General features: G+C 44.5%; 2 protein-coding genes across 2 annotated transcripts; both read left to right on the forward strand.

Annotated features, from left to right (window-relative positions):
- The first annotated feature begins 2093 nt into the window (after positions 1-2093).
- paplnb (papilin b, proteoglycan-like sulfated glycoprotein) lies at positions 2094-10312 on the forward strand. Its single transcript, XM_010889515.2, has 13 exons — positions 2094-2442; positions 2835-2902; positions 3863-3972; positions 4346-4406; positions 4501-4603; positions 6658-6788; positions 7159-7467; positions 7597-7773; positions 8418-8568; positions 8648-8719; positions 8998-9145; positions 9700-9778; positions 9882-10312. Exons 2-13 carry the CDS (start codon positions 2846-2848, stop codon positions 10173-10175), a joined length of 1692 nt encoding a protein of 563 aa, XP_010887817.2. The 5' UTR covers positions 2094-2442; positions 2835-2845; the 3' UTR covers positions 10176-10312.
- A 202-nt stretch (positions 10313-10514) lies between these two features.
- Positions 10515-16759, forward strand: erh (ERH mRNA splicing and mitosis factor). Its single transcript, XM_010889514.4, has 4 exons — positions 10515-10642; positions 10940-11027; positions 14518-14638; positions 15841-16759. The coding sequence occupies exons 1-4, from the start codon at positions 10640-10642 to the stop codon at positions 15941-15943; spliced, it is 315 nt and encodes a 104-aa protein (XP_010887816.1). The 5' UTR covers positions 10515-10639; the 3' UTR covers positions 15944-16759.
- Positions 16760-16779: the final 20 nt, after the last annotated feature.

A 16779-nucleotide genomic window follows, 5' to 3' on the forward strand; every position in this document is an offset into this window, starting at 1 on the left:
AAAATACATCTACAGTACCTGGTGTGACTTGAGCTCTTTCAGGTTGTCCACAGATTCTCTTCCACGTCAACCGATTGAGGACAATGTTGTTCACTGGACTGACAGTAAATCAGTTTGTACCCAACAAGAGTGTCAGAGGTCCAAGCCAGTCCAAGCCCCCTCCCCCCGTCTCTCCGTCTATCTGTCTGCCTTTCTCGTCATCCCTCTCTCCCTCTTCTCCTCACCCCAGGATTGATAGCCTACTGATTAGATTAAAGTATACATTCCAGGGTTCCGTGTGGCTGCATGTTCCGCTATAACGTCCCCTCTGTTGGAGACGTGGCATGGGAACCGGTTCTAACGCTGCCGTAGCACAGATCAGGGTGTCTTAAAACGAGGCGCAAAGACGGGTCTAGGATTCCTCTGTGGCTCCGCACCAAAAATATCTTGGAAATTACCACCTAAAGCGATTCACTGGGCTGGACGCTTTACCCGTGTTTTTGTTTTCCAAACTGTCATATAGATTTGTAAGGAAAGGAAACCTCAGACCACCGAGAAGAATGATACGTGGGAACAAGGAATCAGGTTCAAAACAGCAGCAACCCGAGAGCAACAGGTCCACATTAGAGCAGAAATATTGTTGCATGCCTACAGAGGAAAACACACAGGCTCTGTACCTCATGACTGTGATGTGAAACAGGTCCCATGCGTCTCTGTCAGTGTAATCTTAATCCTAGGACTTTCTGTAATTGGCTCTAGACTGAGTATCAATAGGTGTAAGAACAATTCATCGTGACACCACTGCAAGCCTATGGACACACTGAATGTTTGGGCAGCAAGCTTCTGAAATGACAGATATGTGAATCAGTTATCTAGACTCTAAATAGGCTTCAGTATACCAATCACCTTCTAGGCTTTCATGATAATTACCATGTAACGGACATTTCGTGGTGTGAATGATCATTTCAGTGGTGTGAATGATCATTTCAGTGCTGTGAATGATCATTTCAGTGCTGTGAATGATCATTTCAGTGGTGTGCAAAAAGGTTTCATTGTCTTGTAAGGTACTCCCACCTGCACTGCGAATTCAACCTCGTTCTATTGAAACTGTTGTTGAATAAATGTTTCCTTCAAATTATAAACCTGGTACTGAATTTTGCCTTTGGTGTTGATTGAACTTGCACATGGGTCTCCAACATGTTGAACTAGGAAAGGAATCTCTAAGATGTGGAACTAGGACATGGGTCTCCAACATGTTGAACTAGGACAGCGGTCTCTAAGATATTGAACTAGGACATGGGTCAATAAACAAGTGCCTGTGGTGGGTCAGGTGCCAGCAAGTTGAATTGTGGTAATTGGCCAAAAACACGCTGTTTCCGCAAGGTTGATGTGTCAAATACTCTTCAAAGTAAATAGACACCGTTGAAAAACCCTTCACATGCAAATGTTATCTCAAATATATACACTACTATTCAAAAGTTGTGCCACTTTGAAATGTCCTTGATTTCGAAAGAAAATGACATTTTGTTCATTAACATAACATCAAATTGATCAGAAATACCATACAGTGTGAACATTGTTAATGTTGTAAATGACTATTGGAAATGGATGATTTTCAAATTGAATATCTACATAGTCATACAGAGGCCCTGCAATGGCACGTTGTTTGCTAGTTCAGGTTTATCATTTTAAAAGGCTAACCGATCATTAGAAAACCCTTTTGCAATTATATTAGCGCAGCTGAAAACTGTTGTACCAATTAAAGAAGCAATAAAGCTAGTTTTCTTTAGACTAGTTGAGTATCTGGAACATCATCAATTATGCGTTAATTGCATGTACAAAATGGCCAGAAACAGAACTTTCTTCTGAAACTCTTATGAAAAGAAGGCTATTCCGTGTGAGAAACTGCCAGGAAACTGAAGATCTCGTACAATGCTGTATACAACTTCCTTCACAGAACAGCGAAAATTGACTCTATCCAGAATAGAAAGAGGGTGCACAACTGAACAAAAGGACAAACCTTTTTGAAACATGTTGCCGGCATCAAATTCAAAATGGGTATATCTTTTTTTAAGAAACAATCAAATGCCTCAGTTTCAACATTTCATATGTTGCCTTCGTATTATTTTTCTATTGAATACAAGGTTTGAATGATTTGCACATCGTTGCATTATTTTTCTCAATTTCCATTCTATGCAGTGTCCCTACTTTTTTTTGAAAAACAGGGGTTGTAAATGAACTCCATGTTAAAAAGATCCATGTGAATTGAACACGAAAGGTGCTAATTTCATGCAAGGAGTTAACTGAAACCAGACCCCTGTTAGCTGACAACCCTGAGAGCAGAGTTGTTGAAATGGCAGATCACTGTGTCATTCCCGGTCAGTTCCCAGTCCTGTGTCGTGGTGAGTGCACGTGCTTCCAAGGAGCTTGACAGGGAATTGCAGCCTCAGAGGTCTTGATAAGGTACAGTTGAATGATTTCAATTTATTCTATATAATAACATTTGTAACAATAATAAAACTTATTTTGGGCAATTATAGGCATTTATGTAGGCTTTGCCCTGTCTTCCATTGGTCTGCATGCAAAAGCGTCACCTGTGTGAAGTAGTTATTGGAGTTTAAAACATTTAATAAAGTCATAAACTTTGTGTTAGCAATGAGATTTATACCTCTGGATGATGTGTTGGTAAATGTCCATCTTCGTTTTTTCCAAAGCCTCTACTTGTCTTCAGCTGGTATATAATTAAACTCAATCTATTTAGTAACCATATCTGAATATAATAAAAAGGGTTTTATAATGTCACTGCCAGGTATTGTCTCTCTGTGTCTCCGTCTGAAACATAAATGTCATTACAGTTCCAGCCAACATGGACATCCTGCAGGTCCTGGTGCTCCTGCAGTTGCTGGCAGCGCCGACATTCTCTGTAAGTGACCCATTTAAAGGGGCTATTTGTAAAGAAAAAATACCAAAAAATAAAAGTACTGTACTACCTGCATAAATACATGCACGAATGACCAGATCACATGTGCAGCTAATGTTTTAGTTGATGTCTCAAATAAATTCTCTCTACCGAATGGATCCGAATGCCTGAGGTAATTAAACTTTCTCTCCGGTGCATCTGTCAGTGCGTGGTCTCCTCATACTCCCTACAGTTTCACTAGTTACACAACCATGAAAAAAAGACAAACAAAAATGACTTCACAACCATGAAAAAAGACAAAGGAAAATTGCAGTGTTCACTAGAACAGCTCTGATCTGGGGGAAGCTACTTAACGTTGTGCTGCGCTTTGCACCGCATGAGGATTCACTCCTTTTGCTGTTTTTGACAGTCTCCACAGAGACAGTCCTGTGCGATCGTTTATGTGTCACATAGAATAATTATGAGGATTCATAATTATGGTTTATAATGGTTTATATGGTTTAAATTATAATTATAGGTTCATAATTATGAGGATCTGTAGCATCGGCTGAAACATCAGAGGCAGAAAACTGGATTATAATTTGGTCTAGTTAACGAGATGTAACGGTTTGTGGGAGGATTCTGCACAGTGCCCCTCTAACATTAGAAAAATCAAAAATATAAAAAAGGAAATACGATTAAATGAATCACACAGTAGCCGCAACACCCACATAAAAGACATATTTGTTCAATTTGAGACAGTTTTTGTTCAGTTCAAGCCGACGTTGATGATGCAGCTACATCGAGACGGTTCTCCTTCCAAAAATAACTAGAACGGTGAAAGAATAAGCGCTGCAGGGAGAGGAAACGGTGCGTGGTAACAGCATTTCGGTCACTCCCTCCCTGGGACACACTGTACACTTGGTTTCACGCGGGGCCCGGGGCCCGGTGGTGTTTGGTGGGCTCACTGCCTCTGTCTTCCAGCTGACGGCGCCGAGCAACGACTACTGGGGGGAGTACGGGCCCTATGGGCCATGCAGCCGCCCCTGCGGCACAGGATTGGCCGTGAGGACCAGGAAGTGCATCACGGCAAGGTGAGAGGGAAACAGACGCGGGGGGGATGGGGGAACCACGGTCGCCCGGACACAGACCACTGGTAATCACTGACCCGCCAGTCGTCTGGATGTAGGAATGTGTTGATGACCTTATGAGGTCGTGTGCTCCTGTGATCTCTGCCCGGTGCCGCTAGGAGAGCACAGGCTACAACTCAAATTCTGGCTCCTCTCTAGGTTTCTTTCTACCTAGGCTCCGAACCCCGCTACGGAGCTTTTCAGAGTTTAAAACAAAAGGCATAGGTGCTTCATGCCAGCTGCTGGTATGGAAAGGGCTTCATAACATTCGGTTGATTTATATAAGGCATTTGACGATCGCTGTGTCTTTCTGACACTCCTTCTTTCTGATTTGCAGGACAGACGGAGGACACAACTGCTTGGGGTCTTCTAAATCTTACCGCACCTGTAACACACAGGTACACCCAGACACGCACACAGACACACTCACACACAAACCCACTCACACTACATGTGAACACCTATTGAGTGATGGATAATGGCTCTATGCAGGCTTGTCCGCCAGGCTCCAGAGACTTCCGTGAGGAGCAATGTGCCCAGTTCGATCAGATGGACTTTCAGGGCAAGCGCTACTCCTGGACACCTTACCATGGAGGTACAGCGTACACGTTACAGTCTGAACATAGACGGAAAGGAAAACAGACAGCTCACTGGGAACAATGACCCTGTATATACTTCATATGTGCACGTCAATGTTCATCGTCAATACGCAAAGGCGTCTCCGCTTCTTTCGTTGTACACAGTCTAAATTTGGGTAGTGATCACTGTTGGCAGGATTGGCCAACAACAACATCAAGTCAGTCACCAGTCAATGTTAAGGAAAATGTAAATTCTAAAAACACTACTGATAATTTACTCAAGTTATCATATTTAACGAAGAATGACTAACGTATGTCGTCTACCCATTGACTTATGTACAGTGGGGAGAACAAGTATTGGATACACTGCCGATATTGCAGGTATTCCCACTTACAAAGCATCTAGAAGTCTGTAATTTTTGTCATGGGTACTCTTCAACAGTGAGTGATGGAGTCTAAAACAAAAATCCAGAAAATCACATTGTATGTTTTTTATTAATTTGCATTTTATTGCATGACATAAGTTTTGATCAGAAAACCAGAACTTAATATTTGGTACAGAAACTTTGTTTGCAATTACAGAGATCATACGTTTCCTGTAGTTCTTGACCAGGTTTGCACACACTGCAGCAGGGATTTTAGCCCACTCTTCCATACAGACCTTCTCCAGATCCTTCAGGTTTGGGGGCTGTCGCTGGGCAATATGGACTTTCAGCTCCCTCCAAAGATTTTCTATTGGGTTCAGGTCTGGAGACTGGCTAGGCCACTCCAGGACCTTGAGATGCTTCTTAAGGAGCCACTCCTTAGTTGCCCTGGCTGTGTGTTTTGGGTCCTTGTCATGCTGGAAGACCCAGCCCCGATCCATCTTCAATGCTCTTACTGAGGGAAGGAGGTTGTTGGCCAAGATCTCGCGATACATGGCCCCATCCATCCTCCCCTCAATACGGTGCAGTCGTCCTGTCCCATTTGTAGAAAAGCATCCCCAAAGAATGATGTTTCCACCTCCATGCTTCATGGTTGGGATGGTGTTCTTGGGGTTGTACTCATCCTTCTTCTTCCTCCAAACACGGCGAGTGGAATTTAGACCAAAAAGCTCTATTTTTGTCTCATCAGACCACATAACCTTCTCCCATTTCTCCTCTGGATCATCCAGATGGTCATTGGCAAACTTCAGACAGGCCTGGACATGAGCAGTGGGACCTTGCGTGCGCTGCAGGATTTTAATCCATGACGGCGTAGTGTGTTACTAATGGTTTTCTTTGAGACTGTGGTTCCAGCTCTCTTCAGGTCATTGAACAGGTCCTGCCATGTAGTTCTGGGCTGATCCCTCACCTTCCTCATGATCATTGATGCCCCATGAGGTGAGATCTTGCATGGAGCACCAGACCGAGGGAGATTGACCGTCATCTTGAACTTTTTCCATTTTCTAATTATTGCGCCAACAGTTGTTGCCTTCTCACCAAGCTGCTTGCCTATTGTCCTGTAGCCCATCCCAGCCTTATGCAGGTCTACAATTTTATCCCTGATGTCCTTACACAGCTCTCTGGTCTTGGCCATTGTGGAGAGGTTGGAGTCTGTTTGATTGAGTGTGTGGACAGGTGTCTTTTATACAGGTAACAAGTTCAAACAGGTGCAGTTAATACAGGTAATGAGTGGAGAACAGGAGGGCTTCTTAAAGAAAAACTAACAGGTCTGTGAGAGCCGGAATTCTTACTGGTTGGTAGGTGATCAAATACTTATGTCATGCAATAAAATGCTAATTAATTATTTAAAAATCATACAATGTGATTTTCTGGATTTTGGTTTAAGATTCTGTCTCTCACAGTTGATGTGTACCTATGATAAGTACTTGATAACCTCTACATGCTTTGTAAGTAGGAAAACCTGCAAAATTGGCAGTGTATCAAGTTCTTGTTCTCCCCAATGTATGTTCTTCACCTTCTGGCTTATGTGTGTTGTTTACCTTCTGGCTTATATGTGTTGTTTACCTTCTGGTTTATATGTGTTGTTTACCTTCTGGCTTATGTGTGTTGTTTACCTACTGACTAACACACGCCGCCGACAAGTGTAGCTTCCAACCCCTGTGAGTTGAACTGCGTCCCCCGTGGAGAGAACTTCTTCTACAGACACAGACCGGCCGTGGTGGACGGGACAGCCTGCTATGTGGGCCGCAGTGACATCTGCATCGATGGCGTCTGCAGGGTTCGTGCTGACCTTGTGTCACCTCTATCAGGGGGCATTCAGACAACGCCGCGCTCACACTCCACACGGAAACACACACACACACGTGCGCGTTTGCAAAGTGCTGTCAGTTGGGACATAGTATGCTATATAGCTGTGGTTCCCAACCAAGGGTTCAAGGACCCGCACTTAGCTTATCCAAAAGAGGACTGATGAAACTTCAGGTTTAGTGGTAAAATGAACCTGTCGGGGCACTATGGCGGCATTTTGGGCGGAGCAAAGCCCAGTGTGTGGTACTGTAACTGAACCACTGGTATGCAGTACATTGCTACATTGTACATGTGTTACACTTTTACGTTCACTCCGTCTTCTTCCCCGGTCCCCTGTGTAGGCGGTGAGCCATGGGGAGATTCTCGGCGTGGACCGCGACGTGGAGCCCGCCCCTGCCGCCCCCGTCACCAGCCCCCGTCACCGGGAGTCCCTGGCGTACACCTACACGCATAGCGCCTGGTCGGAGTGCTCGGCCCCCTGCGGCGGAGGCACGCAGTACCGCAGTGTCCAGTGCACGTCACAGGGGACAACAGCGCCTCATGTGGTGGACGACTCTTACTGCGTCTCCCAAGGCCTGCTCAGGCCAGCCAGCCAGCAAGCCTGCAGCCAGCAGCACTGTGCAGAGTACAGTGTGTCCAGCTACAGCGTGGTGAGTCCGGGGAAGTAGCTGCCAGCAGGGGGCGGCAAAGCATGTCGTTTGTGTAAGGGAACAGGTGGCAGTGAGTCAGCATTACTACTATTGACTAACAGGTGTTAATTTGACATTGCCTGTTTCCAGTGCTCAGTGACCTGCGGGGAAGGCCAGCAGACCAGGGAGGTGTTCTGTGTGGGGCCAGAGGGAGAGCACCTTGACGACCACGCCTGCAGTGGCTTAACCCGCCCGCCCTCTGTCCAGGCCTGCCGCAAGCCGGCTTGTCACGCCCACCTCAGCTGGCACGTCAACGACTTCGGACTGGTGAGACAAAGCACGTTTTCTTTTATGTGCTATAGAGTCAAAATCATCGGCTGCACAAACACATTAATGAACCACATGTAAAATGGGCCTCTGAATGACGCAGCGGTAAAGGCCTACATGCTTTGCAGGTAGCTGCCTCATTGAGAGATCAGAGTTAGAATCCTTCTTATGGCCCGCACAGGGGAGTGCAATTGAGCAGCACTATGCAGGTTTTTGGGAGTTAGCAAATGCATTTGGTTGCCTTGCCTCAGTACGTTCTGGTAATGCCTTGTGGAAGATTATGTGCCTGAGAGCTCAGTTGAGGTAGAAGACTGGAGGCTGTGTTCCATCTGGCGCACAAGGGTTCTGATTCTGAGTCACTGTTTGAGCGGCCAGAGTGATAAGAACCAGAATGGCATTGGATGTGGTTGAGAAGATGCATTTCTCGATATTGACTGTCCCAGGTCCACTGGGAGTTGCTTAGATGAAGCAGGGCCTTGACCGTTAATTGGATATGATATTCGGGAGAAAAAAAAAATCTGAGTAAAAAAGAAAATGCACGCATCCATGAATAATGAGATTATTTGAAAACGTATTGTGTCTTTCTCTCCCTTTCTCTCTCTCTCTCTTTCCCTGTGGGTCCTGATGGCCCGGTTCCCCTCCAGTGCACAAAGATATGTGGTGGAGGGGTGCGGGAGAGGAGGGTAGTCTGTATGGACCCCGACCAGAACCCATATGAGGACAACAGCTGTGCTCCCCAGCCCAAACCCCTCAGCGTGGAGCACTGTAACACCCAGGCCTGCCCTGGGGCCCAGAGTAAGCACAGTCACTGTGAGTGTGCGTGCGTAGTTGTGTGTGTGTCTTTATATGTATTAATGTGCTGGTTCCTATCTAGGTTTACCAAGTGTTGATGACCCAAGAGGACATGAAAGCACTCTGAGAGGATTTGTTCCCTATGACCCCTCAGGTACGCGCGTGTGTGCGTGTGTGTTGCAATCTTACCAAAACTGTGTGTTGACTGCCTTCGGACACTCAAAGACAGAATATGAAAAATGAATAAGAAAAATGCATAAATATTCAGAAATATTAAAACACTTAAAAAAAAAAAAAAAATCTACAGGACTATTGTACTAAATATTTGCCTGCTTTGGCAATGTTGTCTTATTTTCTAGCCCTAACTGAGTATTTCAGTTCTGAATATCTAACCCGGTGTGTTTCTCTTTTAACGGGGTTTCCTCTCTCTAGCCGCTACCGCAGTGTACGAGCCCCATGGAGTGGCTGTGGTTGGTCCTCACTGTGCCCAGTCATTCTACGGCTGCTGCCCCGACGGCCACACAGCCGCCCGCGGCCACAGAGGAGAGGGCTGTCCTGCACACGACTGTGTGCACTCCCGGTAAGCCCCGGGGTCTGCCCAGGAGGGCGTGACGAGGTCCCCGAGAGGTTTAGGCTAAGATGGCGTGGCACGGCTCAGAACGGACACAGGGCGATGGCAGGCTTATGACACGACCGGGTCAACTAGAGACATCACAGTTATTAGCCTGACCTTGAGACAGGTGACTGTTTATGCATCGTCTGTCTTTGTGAGCGCCTGTTTATGACGCAGTGGCGGCTGGTTTGGTGTGCTTACATGTGGCCAGGTCTTGGACTAAAACGTCAAACTCAGTGGGGAGTCACCAATGAAAGTCGTTTTTTTAATACAGGAAAATACTTCATCTGTGTCTGATGATGCTCTGACATTCAGATGTATAAACCTCAAAACAGCTACAGCTTCCACTGGACAAAATCCAAATTACAGCTATCAGTTTTGTCTGTAACAGCCATGATGACATCTACCGGTTTAACTGTACGAACCCTGACTAAAAAGCCATCAGTTCCTCCGTAAAAACAGCTACCAGTTGTTGTCATTATCTAATGTACGTCTTCCCTGTGTGTGTCTCCCATTGCCAGGTACGGTTGCTGCTTGGATGGGGTGACCACTGCTCAGGGTCATGCAAGGGCGGGATGTCCTGACTATCACCCAGCCACAGTAAGAGCTGCGCCCACATCGTGACTCTCTTACCCATAACCCACCCCGACCGAATGTCTCTGACAGCTGTGACCTTCACCCTTTGCTCTGTTGCCCCCTGTAGGGCCCCTCAGCACCAACTTACGCTCGGTCCAGCCATATGTGCCACCTGTCACGTGATGATGGGCCCTGTGCTGACTGGACATCCCGCTTCTACTATAACTCGGCCACCGGGAGTTGTACACAGTTCTGGTACGGCGGGTGTCAAGGTAACGCCAACAACTTTGTCTCCCGGGATGTTTGCCAGAGGGAGTGTGGCGGTGCCGTTGTGACACCCAGACAGCCATCTCCGCGTGCACGGACGGGTGTAAGAATGAGAGTTGGCCCGAGGGTTAGAGCATACCATCCCAGGTCTTAGGAGGCATGAGTAAATGTGTTTAAGTGTCACTTGAACGCAATGTTTTTGTACAGAGGAAAGAAAATACATGAGGTAATATAGTAGACTACTTCTGTTACCTGTGAAAAAGATTCTTCCAAAATGTGAACATCACCAGTTCTCTGTGCTTTCTGTCATTGACTATTTGAATAAACTTAACTGAATAAAGGTGTTTTGTATCATTCTTTAGTTCATTTTTTCTACCTTTTTAAACTGTTTCCTACTGGAAACATGTAGTTAATTTAGACTTTTATCAATGATGACTAAAAGACGTTGTGTTTTGATTGATAGGTACTTTTACTTTGAAATTCACATTGACCTTTTTACACCGGAAACGAATCAGCTTCCACTTCCATAACAGCTGCGTAGTAAGCGAGAAGAAGTAAAATTTGAACGCAGAAGTTTACCATTCCAGTTGAAGTGCCTTATCGGACACCAGAACAAACATGGTAAGCGTGATCTTTTCTTTTTGTTCGTACAATGCAAAATAAATGGCATGAATAAATAATGTCTGAGCTAGTGTTAGGTCGCTTATACTGTAACTACAGTAGCAGCAGCAGCTCCTGACTTTACTAGTGGTTATTAGATGTACATTTGCTTAATGACCTACAGTTGATGTTGCTAAGTATCAAATAAGTTGAATGTAGCAATACAATTGTCCTGCCGTTTAATAAAAAGCGGTTGAGCAGGACAGATATTAGTGTACATCTGGTACTTGACAATATTCTTGTTTCTGTGCTGTACAGTCCCACACGATTTTGCTTGTACAGCCAACAAAAAGACCAGAGGGGCGGACGTATGCTGACTACGAGTCCGTGAACGAATGCATGGAGGGTGAGTCGGTTTCCAGAGACCACTGGTAGCCTACCGTTAATGCTGGGCTGTATTTATTCTGCAAATTCTGTATTTCTTCAACGGTTCCAAAATCTACATTATGTTGACGGTACTATGGGCATTTGGCCAATTGAAACTTATTTTTTTGCTCTCTCACTCGGTTGAAAAAAGTCGTACTTCAGTAAAGAACAGTTAGTACTGTCAACAAACCGTTAAAAGAAATATCTGGCTGTCATATCTTCTCATCTTGACAGGTTTACTGTGCATTGTGAGATCGTTGACGCACGCTGCTTTTACCTACCTGGCGGCCTTCCAAACATTATCGACTTTACTCTATATAAACCAATTGGTAAAATTCTATGCAATGTTTTTATCTGTTGACCTTTTACCCAACTTTTCTACACCGAAGCTCTATTTGGACATAATTAACGGAACTACTCACCCCTGAACACCCGAAGCTAAGTGCCGTTACTATGCCTTATGACTGTAGTTGTTGTAGCTACAACACGGAGATCTGTCGTCTTCAGGTAAAGAGAGCAGAGTTAGAGGCTCGGCTTCAGACGCAAATGTCAGGCAAGGATTATGTTAACGTAGAAATGGAAAAAACTGCGTCTGTGTTGTTAGCCCCCCGGCACAGCTCCTGCAGTCGGGCAAGAACTTTCTCTTGGTCACTGGGAAGAAATGCCGTCGACAAGTTAAACCTGTGTGGCAACTAGAGCCGACTGCGATTTTCAACAGGTTTTCCCCACTGGAGTCAGAGTCAAGTCTTTCGGAGGGGAATGATCGGCAGGCATGTTCTACCGGTGGCCCTGAAAAACTGAACTATTGTCATCGGCGATTCCATTACCCGCAGTATTAGACTAAAGAATCAGCCGGCGATCGTACACTGTTTACCGGGGGGCAGAGCCACCGACATAGCCGCAAATCTGAGTTTGGGATCTAGCGAAATCTAAAACTGGCAAGTAAAGAGAGTACAGAGATTGTTATTCACGTTGGTACCAATGACGTTAGGATGAAACAGTCAGAGGTAATGAAGCAGAACATAGCATCAGCGTGTAAACTAGCTAGAAAGATGTTGGCATCAAGTTATTGTCTCTGGCCCCCTCCCAGCTAGGGGTAGTGACGAGCTCTACAGCAGACTTGCTCAACTCAATCGCTGGCTGAAAACTGAGTTCTGCCCGTCGCAGCAGGTAGAGTTTGTAGATAACTGGCTCTTTTTTTTGGGACTATCACAGAAATCGGGCCAGACCTGATCTGCTGAAGAGCGACGGACTCCATCCTAGCTGGAACCTCCCTGATCATGTACAATGGGGACACTTTTTGATCCCATATAGCTCCACACATTCATTAAGTTTGTAATGTGTTCTAAACCCACAAATTGTCAGCTAGACCCAATTCCAACAAACTTAAGGCGCTATTTCCTGTGCTAAGTCAGCCAATGTTGAACATAATATATTGATCCCTTTCCTCCGGATGTGTACCAAACTCACAAAAAAGTGAAATTTAAGCCTTGAATCTGGATCCTGACATATTAAACAATTATAGGCCAATATCGAATCTCCCATTCCTCATAAAAAACACTTATGAAATGCTCCAGTCTGGTTTCAGACCCCATCATAGTACTGAGACTGCACTTGTGAAGGTAACAAATTGCCTTCTAATGGCCTCAGACAAAGGTTCCGCATCCGTCCTGTTGCTTCTTGATCTTAGTGCTGCTTTTGACACTATTGGTCACTCACAATGTCTGTTTCCAGTCTTGGAGAGACTGGAAACCCACATTGTGCTACGTGGATATGTTCTAGCCTGGTTTAAATCTTATTTATCTGAAAGATATCAGTTCGTATGTGTGGATGGCATATCTGACAAATCAAAAGTATGTTTTGGTGTTCCTCAAGGCTCGGTTCTGGGCCCATTATTGTTCTCATTATATATGCTGCCTCTTGGTGATGTAATCCGAAATCACAATGTAAACTTTCACTGTTATGCTGATGACACAGTTATATATTTCAATGAAGCATGGAGAAGCCCCAAAATTAACTACTTTGGAAGCATGGATTTCAGATATTAGGAGGTGGATGACAGATCTTCTTGCTTTTAAACTCAAGAAAAACAGAAATGCTTGTTTTAGGACCCAAGAAACAAAGAGCGTTGTTAGCAGATCTCACTGTGAACCTCAACGGCTGCATGGTCGTATCCCAAAAAACTGTAAGAAACCTCAGCGTTACCCTTGACCCTGACCTCTCCTTTGATGAACATATAAAATGTCTTGAGTTGCTTATTTTCATCTTAGAATGTTTCTGATTTTTGCAATGTTTCGATCAAACTGATGCAGAAAAACTAATCGATGCTTTTGTTACTTCTAGATTTGATTACTACAATGCTCTTTTTTTTTTTTTTCTTCCAGTTACCCTGACAAATCCATAAATAAACTTCAATTAGTGCTTCACACGGCTGCTAGAATCCTAACTAGAACAAAAGATTTGAAGACATTACTCCAGTACTAGTCTCTTTACACTGGCTGCCTATTAGGGTTAGGGCTGATTTTAAGGTTTTATTGTTAACCTATAAATTAATACACGGACTTGCTCCAATTTACCTTGCTGAAATGGTCCAGCCATACATACCTACACGTAACCTACGATCGCAAGATGCAGGCCTTTTAATTGTACCTAGAATCTCTAAACAAACAGCCTGAGGCAGGGCCTTCTCTCATAGGGCTCCACTACTGTGGAATGATCTGCCAATTAAGGTTAGAAATGCAAACTCAGTGCAAACTTTCAAGTGTCTACTAAAAACTGGTCTCTACAGCATGGTCTATAATTAAGTGTAGTCTGGCCCAGGGGCGTGAAGGTGACCAGAAAGGCTTGTTACTGTCCACCCTTGCTCTCTTGCCAGGTGGGCTCTCATTGCCACTGGGATGCCCTCCCTCAATCGCCACTGGGATGCCCTCCCTTCAATGCCTCTCAGGGGTGGAGTCAGTGGCTTGTTGTTTTTTGATTTGTTGACAGACCGTGGTGAAAGTTCATAACCGCTGGAAGTAGTAGTGCTGTTGTCGTCTCAGCACCCCGTGACGAGATCGTGACATTTAGCTGAGCGTCAGCTCCCCTTGTAGTACCCTCCACACCAGAGAAGATAAATGTACCGTGGGTCGCCACAGCCAATGAGCGTGTCCTCCATATGCCAGCGAGAAACGCGTCGGTAAGGCCACAAGTGTGAGAGGCCTAGAGCCTGGGACATCCGTCCATTTGTTACCAGCACCCCGGATCGAAAGATCTTCCCACAGCTATGTGAACGGTCAAAGAGAGCGGTTGTAACCTGTGCTGCATGAATACGTAAACCAGGCTGGGCCTCAACAGTCCAGTGCTTTCAAGTTTTTCCTCGCGGTGCATTCTCTCTCTCCCCAGTGGTGTTTTGTAAAAGCACTTTGTGACACCTGCTGATGTAAAATACATTTGATTGGTGTTTCTCACCATGTCTCCTCCCAATCCAGGTGTCTGCAAAATGTACGAAGAGCACCTGAAGAGAATGAACCCCAACAGCCCCTCAATCACCTATGACATCAGCCAACTGTTCGACTTCATTGATGACTTGGCGGACCTCAGCTGTTTAGTGTAAGTTGCACTGAACAGCCTCAGGGTTGAAGTCCAGCGCTGTGGATTACTCCACCCTGCTTGCCATAGATTGGAGCTAAAACCCTACTGCAGGGTTGTTCATTTCTATTAAAACAAGCGGTTTGCACGTTCAGGTAGTCCCTATCAGTGTTAGACTTTTCAGTTTATAGTGAGAACTGCTTTAGGGCTGTGATACCAGCTACAGCTAAAATGAAACCATGAGGCAGACAACTCTTTGGTTGAGGACAAATTTTCATTTACAGTTATTGGTTGACAGGGACAGGAGATTAAAGTAATAGAGTATGAAATGTAAACAATCCTTTTAGGCTTTGGGCTATTTAAGCAACTCTTAGGCACAACCTTTTTTCATATCACCCTTTGTGTTAACTGTTAGTGGCTGAAGCCTGCTAGGCTTTAAACGTTAGGTTACTGTCAACAGCAGTTACACCAAATAGATGGAATGTTTAAACAGATTTTATAAAAAAAAAAATGTAATTGGCCAACTCCCTCAAGCTGTGTAAAATATGTTCTGAGAAAAGTTTATCCTCAAAATCAAGCTGAAATAACAATGCATATGATGAAGACAAACAAAACTACACTAAAACACTGGAGCATAGAATGTATCATTTAGAAAGGTTGCATTACGAATAATTGTGTAAAAAAATCTATGAACGTAGTTTAGAAAGTATGTAGTAATTTGAAAGTGTATGATAACCCACCCCTGCACTGGCCAGCTTGGACACTCAGGTCTGTGTGCTTAACACCACAAAGTTCACGAATCACCAAAAACAACAAATGTACTCGTCTTCACAAAAATAGGAGAGAAACTGCCTAGAGATTTTCTTCTGCAGTCTTCAGCCAATTCTATAAATACGAAGGAGGGAAGAGAAGACTTGTGACGGAGATCCTGTCATCCTATTTATGTGTAACTGTGTGCTTGGTGTGGACCTTACAGACCGACAATGTGTATGCATATTCAGGGCTTTAAAGCTAAACTCCTACATTTGTCAAAGAACATTAACGTTACTTGGCACAAAGCCACATATTTGGGTGAGCATGTTAGTGAAATGGTTGCACCGGAGAGCAGTGAACAGGTTTCGGCCGATTCCCTCCCAGTTTCGGCCGATTCCCTCCCAGTTTCGGCCGATCATTTTTTTTCCCTTTGTTGGCTAATGAACTTGGACTACCTCCTCTCCGTTCAGGTACCGGGCAGACACCCAGACGTACCAGCCTTACAACAAGGACTGGATCAAGGAGAAGATCTATGTGTTGCTGCGGCGTCAGGCCCAACAAGCTGGGAAATAAAGCCAGAATATCACCCCCCCCCCCCCCCCCCCCCCACCCGTTTGCCCAGATGAAGGATCACCATACCCTACCCAAACAGATGCCAAACTGCTCGGGCGGTACAATTTTTTTATTTCTTTTGTACCGTATTGGTTTTGACCAATCCACACTGGGAAAATGATCTGACCCGATGTTCTGGAAAGAGCAATAAGTTGGGAAGATTGGTCAGCCAGTGTGACCATAGCTTCCAGCAAAAGGCCAGTGCTGATTCTGGTCCAGTGAAACTAATCTTGCACCTGATGTGTGTAGGGGGCGAGTCTTGGTTTTATTGATGAGGTTACTAATGCTGTGTAAAGAGTTGGACAGTGGCCCTGTCAGGATAAACACATGTGCATTCAACCTTCCTTAAGATAATCAAACGTCCAAAAAGCAAACAGAAAGATAGGAGAATGCTTTGCTTTCACCAGGGTAACTGGATTAGGTCAATTGGTAATCTAAGGAAGGTGTGATTTATTTTTGTGGTGGGCCTGGCTGACTGAAGGACTTTGGTTAAAATGAGTCTTTTGAACAGAAGGAATGAACGACACGAAGACCAAACTTTAAACAGGACAACTATTTTTGTACTGTCACAATTTTCATTCTAATTGTGTATTTATTTCTGTTCAAGGAATTATGTTTTTTTATTTTTTTTATTTTTTTATCTGTAAAGGAATTTAATAGAAACACAGCACTTGTGTCCGATAAAGGTGTCATTTAATGGTTTAGTTAAATTTTTCCATATTTACACCTCTTTGAGTACCGTTTGTGTTTTGGATCTGTGAAATTACATTTTTACATTGGTATTAAGACCTTTTCTC

The sequence above is a fragment of the Esox lucius genome, chromosome 14, assembly GCF_011004845.1.
Source record: "Esox lucius isolate fEsoLuc1 chromosome 14, fEsoLuc1.pri, whole genome shotgun sequence".
Lineage (NCBI taxonomy): Eukaryota > Metazoa > Chordata > Actinopteri > Esociformes > Esocidae > Esox > Esox lucius.

Bases quoted from the DNA above. Each gene is read 5' to 3' on its own strand.
- erh (XM_010889514.4), top strand. The intron at 11,028-14,517 runs GTGAGTCGGTTT...CTCCCAATCCAG, and splicing joins CGTGAACGAATGCATGGAGG to GTGTCTGCAAAATGTACGAA. The intron at 14,639-15,840 runs GTAAGTTGCACT...CTCTCCGTTCAG, and splicing joins GCGGACCTCAGCTGTTTAGT to GTACCGGGCAGACACCCAGA.
- paplnb (XM_010889515.2), top strand. From the start codon at position 2,846: ATGGACATCCTGCAGGTCCTGGTGCTCCTGCAGTTGCTGGCAGCGCCG. The intron at 8,569-8,647 runs GTAAGCACAGTC...GTTCCTATCTAG, and splicing joins GGCCTGCCCTGGGGCCCAGA to GTTTACCAAGTGTTGATGAC. The intron at 8,720-8,997 runs GTACGCGCGTGT...TCCTCTCTCTAG, and splicing joins TGTTCCCTATGACCCCTCAG to CCGCTACCGCAGTGTACGAG.